The sequence below is a fragment of the Ixodes scapularis genome, unplaced genomic scaffold (assembly GCF_016920785.2).
Source record: "Ixodes scapularis isolate PalLabHiFi unplaced genomic scaffold, ASM1692078v2 PGA_scaffold0__279_contigs__length_252992795, whole genome shotgun sequence".
Lineage (NCBI taxonomy): Eukaryota > Metazoa > Arthropoda > Arachnida > Ixodida > Ixodidae > Ixodes > Ixodes scapularis.
In genome coordinates this window covers 143,434,020-143,441,559 of record NW_024609835.1, presented here as the reverse complement: position 1 = coordinate 143,441,559, position 7,540 = coordinate 143,434,020, and the positions used below count along the sequence as shown (strand labels likewise).

Genomic DNA, 7,540 nt, shown 5'->3' with positions numbered 1-7,540 from the left:
ACATTGTATGGATCTGGCTCTTTTAGAAAAGAAACTCATCATATGCATGTACACAGCATAAAAAAAGGAACTCCAGATCTGCAAATTACAAGCGATACACGATATACAAGCACGGAACTTAGCAGAGTAACAGACATTGAAACATTTATGTACACGAAATAGGACAAAGATGAACAAAAATAAAATTACAATGTTCCTTAGCCATCCATTTCTGAAACTGCGGAAGTTGTTAAAGGGGCACTGAAGTCGATTTTAGAAAAGAAACTCATCATATGCATGTACACAGCATAAAAAAGGAACTCCAGATCTGCAAATTACAAGCGATACACAACGTCACATTTTCAGGAACCATACAAAACAAGCACGGAACTTAGCAGAGTAACAGACATTGAAACATTTATGTACACGAAATAGAACGAAGATGAACAAAAATAAAATTACAATGTTCCTTAGCCATCCGTTTCTGAAATTGCGGGAAGTTGTTAACGGTGCACTGAAGTCGATTCTGAGATCGTCCTTTTGTGGTGACAACTCAACCTAGATGCTCTTAAGCGTCCCAATAAGCCCTAAATTACCATTGTGCATAGCCAATTAACTTATTAAAAACATAAGCTATGGCTGCGCCCGCGGTGAAAAAGTGGAGTCTTATCTGAATGTGTACCTATCTGACTCTTTTCAAAACGAGTTATAATAAAATCGTTCGGAATCTGCACGTATCGTAGGACTTTCATTGGTCTAGAAATTGAAAAAAATAGTCCGCAGTTTTTCTGTTGCCCCGAGGTGGATATCTTGTTTTGTAATCTATAATTTTATGTATGTATAACTAACACCTTTTCAACAATATATCAAAAACAATCTTTTATAAAAACCACTTCAGTGCCCCTTCAGCACCAGATTATTCAACCTATTACATTAGCTCCGGTACGACATGATCGACCCAGAATGATCGTGCCTTCTCCAGAACAGGAGCATAAAGTCCCCTGTTAATGGGTACGACTATTAGCTCGTAGTCATTTGGAGTCCACACAAAGAAGTGTGCAGATTCTTTTCGGCAAACATGCAGTTGCGTCTGCACCTGCATGAAATGCTGATGCGACTCTTTCAGTTGCAAGTCAGCGGTGAGGCACTCATAGTCCTTGGCTTGAGAGTCATCATGGCGCAGTGTCCACGGGCACTTGACTTCCAATGTCCCTACCCCATGGCAGCTGCACGTCCAGATCCCGTCGGGGGACGCGCCAAGGAAGTTATCCTAGTAAAACCGCCAAATAGAAAAAAAAAGCATGGTGATAATAACAGCCCTAGTATGATATATACGGAACCCCTCAAATTTCACACAGAGGCACGAACTGAAAGCTTAAAGGGGCCACGAAACGATATAAGGGTTGAATGTTATGCCCTTTATGCAGGCATACTGACACAATTGTAACACGAGCCTGCTCGCATGCAATGCTGCTGAGCCAGGAGGTTCTTTTCTCCGATGTGATTTTTTCAAGCATGATGGTACAGCATTGTGATCGGCTTGAACACTGCGCAAGCACTTTATTTGGGCCCCCAGTCCACAAAAGGGATTTTACAGTAATTTTTTTTTTCAATCTCCTTTCATAAAAGGGTATAAAGTGCTGAAGAAACTTGGACCGAGACAAAGAAAGCAATGACACAGGGCGCACTCTCAACTGAAGTACGTTGGAAAATGTACACGCTATTATTCCCTAGGAAAATGCACATTCATCAATCATTCTCTGCCCACCTCGCGTTTTAAGTACTCCTACTCATCCGTCGATGGGGCCAAAGACGTTTCGCTGACGCACTTGTTTCCTCTAGCCCTAATCTCAAAAGCCTTGTGTAGCTCGCGTGACACCTTGTTCTTGTATTTTGCCAAACTTTTTGTGCTGTTGAATGATGGGGCGCAAGGGCATCTGCTGCAATGAACGGCGGGATGCCCTGACGGTGTCGTCCTCGTGGAAGCTGCGTGTTCGCCATTAACATAGCGGCCTGTTTGCCCTACATAACTTAACCCACACGTCATCTGAATCTCATGCACGACGCCAGTCGTGCAATCTGTGTGCTTATTCCTATGCCTTGTGCTGCACGGGTCTATGATCGGCTGGGGATTATTGATCCTTCGGCATAATCACGACATCTTGTTACGCGCTGAAAACACAACCAGGACATTGTAACGCTGAGCCACCTTCTTAAGAATGTGTGCGACGCCGTGCATATATAGAATAACCACCGGCCGTTGAAGTGTTATGTCGCAGGATGGTTTCTGTGATGTCTTAAATTTCCTTATCAGGCTCCTGGCTACCTCGACCAATGAGCTCATTGGGAATCCCCCCTCCGCAATCGGCCTACCCGTCTCACAAAGCTATATTGTGCGCTGCGTAGACAGGACCTCTTAAGCGACGCTTCTAAACACGAGCTGGCAATATCTCTCTTCACGAGCTTTGAATGACAGGAGTCGTAAGGAAGAATCCCCTTCTTTGACCTATGTGCATACGTCCAGCAAATGTGCTCCCCTAAAAAACAGCTTGAGGTCGAGGAATTGCATTATTCCATCTTTAGGTATTTCATGAGTGAAAGACAATCCGTGGCAACATGATTTAATCACCTTTAGCACCTCCTCACAACTAGAGGGACCGATTGTGGGTGCGAGGATGAGGAAATCATCAACGTAGTTAGATACCTTGTATCTGCCATCACTCTTCATCAATTTCTCCGAGATAGCCTTTCTGCGCACACCTAAAAAAATATTGCACAAAACAGGAGCAACACTGGCACCGATGCTAATTCCCTTCTTCTGCACATAAATTCCCCCATCAAATGGTGGTTATTCCATATATGCACGGCGTCACACGTAATTTTAAGGAGGAGGCTCAGCGTTACAATGTCTCGGCTGTGTTTTCAGCGCCTAACAAGATGTCGCGATTATGCCAAAGAATCAATAATCCCCAGCCGTTCATAGACCCGTGCAACACTAGATATAGGGACAAGTACACAGAGTGCACGACTGGCAGCGTGCATAAGATCCCGATGACGTGTGGGTTAAGCTATGTAGTGCAAATATGTGTGTTAATGATCAAGCTCGCGAACACGCAGCTTCCACGAGGACGACACCATCACGGCATCCCGCTGTTCATTGCAGCAGATGCCCTTGCGCCCCGTCATTCAACAGCAGAAAGATTTTGGCAAAATACAAAAACAAGGTGTCACACAAACTACACGAGGCTTTTGAGATTAACGTGAGCTGCGCAGGGATTGATTGATGACTGTGCATTCCTGTTGGGAGTAATAGCGTGTACTTTTTCGAATAAACTTCAGTTGAGAGTGCGCCCCATGCCGTTTTCTTCGCGTCTTGGTCCATGTTTCTACGGCGCTTTATACCTTTTGCAATGTATTAACTGGCCCATCTAAGCACATTATTCCTTTCAGAAGACCAAAACATGGAAAGTTTTGCATTTAATCAGTTTGGTTCTAAGCAATTGCAATAAGCAACGGACCGGTTTGAGAGAACCCTCTCCCAAACCAATTGAAAGAGGGTGAGCCCAGGCTTTTGTCTCTCTTTCCTGCGACGCGGTTTTTTGTCACAACAAAAGTCGGGAGTCGTGCATGTTTTTCAATTCCGGTGTGGACGCCCCTCAAGGCTCATTCATGCACTTGTAACCGTGTAGGACGAAGAGAGACAAGACCGGTTTTTAAGCCTCTTGCGACGTCTTGGGACCGCATGTGCTGCTGCAGAGCTGGTCCTAAGACGTCGCAAGAGGCTTAAAAACCGGCTGTGTCTCTCGGTCGTCCTCGGTTACAAGTGTGTGAACGAGCCTTAACATACAACAGTTACAACTCCTTGTGAGGCTGTGAAATGGAACAAGGGAAGAGTGCTTCAGTTGTTGGCACCAGCTGATTAAGATATAAATTAAGAAAGTTGTGCAAGCTTTGTCTGTCCTTGCACATTCAAACACGAAGAGAAGAATAATGGCAGCGGGTACAACCTTCTTATCGATCACGAACCCAACACTGCAAAGCCTGAAGTTGCTGTGGCAAGTCTCCATGAACTTCTGATATGCCTCCTTGGCTTCGGGCTCCTTCTCGACACCCCAGCGGATGGCCTCGGTGGTCAGTGGCGGGGTTCTTAGTAGAACGAGGTCGAGGATGGCCTTTGGGGATGTAGTGTCTCGCATTGTGCGAACCTGTAAAGGGCACATGCTTGGCATGCTGGCACTTACGAAAATTGAGCGAATGTCATTAGTTCACAAACCTTGTTGATGATGGAAGCAGTTATTCTGCCGTAGCGAACCTCCCGCCACATAAGTGTTGTCGCCTGCCGTCTCGTGCTCTTTTCTATCCTCTCAATTTCTCTCATGGGAACAAACATGTCTTGCGGGAGCGACATCCTCGTTGATCTTGTCCTCCTGACTTTCCTTAAAAATGAAATATTTACAAAAATTAGAACACTATGAAGATAGGCGACGTCAGAGCCGTATATTGGGAGAGTTAGGCCAGTGGGTGTGGCAACGAAGGCGCCGGAGAGGAGAAAAGTGAAGGAAAGGGAGGAGGGCGCCTAAAGACGAGAGAGAAAGAAGGGAGCAAAGAGGAGACGACCGCCATTTTGACGCAATGCAGTCGGCGCCGAGCCCTGTTGAGGTTACGCGTTGTCTGCTACGGGCTTATTTCTTTTTCGCCGGAAGCAAAGTTTCCGTTCAAATGCAAAGAAACTTAATTCGTTAGCTTCTTAAGCCACCGAGGAATAACAATATTTTTTTGCCATAGCCTGCCAAATAAAAGGAAAGAAGCGAAATTTAGATGTCGATCCCATGCATTTTGCCGGACGAATGAGTGAAAATGGCAGCCCTCCCCGCTCAGCTGGGAGCAGCTGAGAGTTCACGCACATGTGCTCACGCCTCTCGCTCAGCGCCGCGAGCTGATTGGCTCACTCGGAAGGGGGGCGTCCAGCAGCAATATCATAGACTGGCCAAAATCTCCCCATACACGGCTCTGGGCGACGTTTGTCACATTCTTGAGACGATACATTCATAATTTTGTTTCTACCCCTAGCATTTCTGCAGAAGCAATGAGCATTCCTGTGTCAATGAACAAGGCTCGTGCAACTTAAATGTTCTGGACATGTTCTTCCCAGGGGATGCACGACAGTAAAGGAGATGGTGCACTGACTTTTACTACTCGTAGAAAGATTGAAGAGAAGCCCATCGAAGTAACGAGGTGTACAGCACCCGCAGTCATATGTGCCCCCTTCCGACAAGAGATTTCTGGTGAAAGCACAACTGCACTTCACTGGTAATCTGGTAGTCTCTTGCCCCACAACACATTGCTATAACTTGATTTGTTTTAAAAATTCGGGGCTGATTGATAGCTTAACCCCATGTTATGAATTAAAGAAACTTGCTGCCAAAGCACCAAAAAAACCTGCTTTTTGTGTAAGGCACGTCACACTATTAGGTGCTGAAGAAAACCAGCCCTCGTCTTTAAGTCCTTATTTTGACCTCTTTTGATCATGTTCCGCCAACAACAAGTGGGTGGTCTCGCCCACTCGATGACCATGCCGCCAGTGCGCCCTTCGGAATGATTATGGAGCTGCCCAGGTCCAGGCTAACCTACAACCAGACGCCCCAAGCACATCCATTTCCCGCAGGCTACTTAGGCCGGTTCAGACCAATGAATGGGAGCTCCCATAGGGGGAGGCTCTGGCTAAGCAGGGACTTTACTTTCTTTTTGCAGCATCTCGCCTGCCACGAATCTGCCTCATACGGCAGCATGGGCCCCACAGGCAGTTCCGTCAAATAAGGCAATACCAACCCTTTATTTTTTTGGCTGACAGGGCAAAGCGTGTTGTCGTTTTCGAGTGCCAATAAACACATCGTTTACGAATTCAGTGTGTTGCTGCTGTCTCCTCTCCATTGGAGCCTTACAGCAGTCTTCGGATGAACTGGACCGTAGCAGTTTTAAATAGCGAGCTACGGAGTGCGATTTACCTAGCAGTGTCCAGCAGGTAAAGTAGAAACCCACAGGTTAAAGTATCAATGTGCCAAATTTAGTAACAGGAATGAGCATTAGCTTGCCTCAAAAATGTGTAGGACTGTTCGTCCTCTGAGGCGGAGTCGGTGTCCTCGTCGTCCATCTTTGGGATGGACCTCAGGACGACTGCTTGAGGGTTTAGTCGGTGAATCTCTTGGAAGAGGGCTTTGTCGGCGAGCTGGAAATCCCCGGACACATGGTTTGGTTCTTCGGGAAGGGTTCGGCTCGGCATTCCAGGCTTGCTGAGGTCCAGCTGGTGGACAGGGACCATGTCCTCCTGTGGTGTAGACATCCACATTTACATCGCCTTTTTTTTTTTAAAGGCCTGCATCTCAAGTTGTCAAAGCGTGGCAAAAAATTGTATGAATGCATATTGATTTTACACACCTCGCTGCTACTGAACTTATGTTCCATCTAGAAACTTTTGATCGTAGCACATGGATCAAAAGGAATAAACTAGTGTCATAATTATTAAATATAGCCCTTCATATTTACCATTTATGCATAGATATGCACTGATGATCAAGGGTTCAATGGCACTACAACAGCAGAGAAAACTACAGTGGCCATCTAAACCTGCAACTACGGTAGGTACAATGAAGCTGAGCAATGGAGTTAAAGATTCATTGCAATATGTAGCTAACAGATTGAACATGGACATGCTATAATGTGATCTCCACAGCTTGTTCGCTGCACTGATACCTTTGACTGCGAGACAGCCAGTGCCGTCACCAAAAAGCACAAGCATAATTTTTGTCACAATCCTGAAAAGCTCCCCGAATTATGCCCTCGGACACTGAAGACTGCTTGTTCTGGGCAAAGGATTAGGCATTGGGATTGTTATCCAAGGACAATAATTACAATCCTGACATTTTGTTGGGTTGGCCTACATGATAATTCTCATAGCAAAATGCCTTTAACTTTAGCGTCACTGAGCACACATTTTAAGAGCTTGCGAATGCAGGATTCATGAATGCAGGTTGAATGCGGATACGAAAGTCCCTTTTCGTGCACGGCTTTACTTATGCAGGTAGCCAAAAGAAACGAAAGACAGCTGTAATTTAGTTACACAATCTGTCACATAGGGTTCCAGACACCAGGATCTAGAATAGTTAAAAATATTTGACAAGAGCTCATATCTACAATATGCATGAGTACTGTAACAGACCTTTCTTGCGACCGTCCTGGTCCATGCACACGGCTGAGAGGTACACGAGTCTTCCTGGGACACTCTGGCCGTGTATTCCACACAGAACAAAAGTGCAGCTACATGACGGCAGACCTCACCCAGACTGCAAGGAAAGAGGTAAATAGTTAATCAGCTTTCATCTAAACGAGCAAATAATGCTTCTGGAAAATGCTGTGTTGCCGGTGCAGCTATGAACGAACTTACCCCGCTTTACATGTGCAGTGACCACAGTAAACTTGACCTGTCTTATGGTCCAGGCATACCCATGCGTCATGGGGTGGGCCAGTTGCCCTCTGCGATGGCTTGACATTCGCCCGCACAAAA

General features: G+C 45.8%; 1 protein-coding gene across 1 annotated transcript; it reads right to left on the bottom strand.

The window, feature by feature from the left end:
- Positions 1-801: 801 nt before the first annotated feature.
- LOC120839695 lies at positions 802-7,290 on the bottom strand. Its single transcript, XM_040210037.2, has 5 exons — positions 7,196-7,290; positions 6,072-6,304; positions 4,253-4,415; positions 3,987-4,184; positions 802-1,249 (listed from the first exon to the last, which is right to left on the bottom strand). Exons 2-5 carry the CDS (start codon positions 6,296-6,298, stop codon positions 908-910), a joined length of 930 nt encoding a protein of 309 aa, XP_040065971.2. The 5' UTR covers positions 6,299-6,304; positions 7,196-7,290; the 3' UTR covers positions 802-907.
- Between the last annotated feature and the right edge of the window lie 250 nt (positions 7,291-7,540).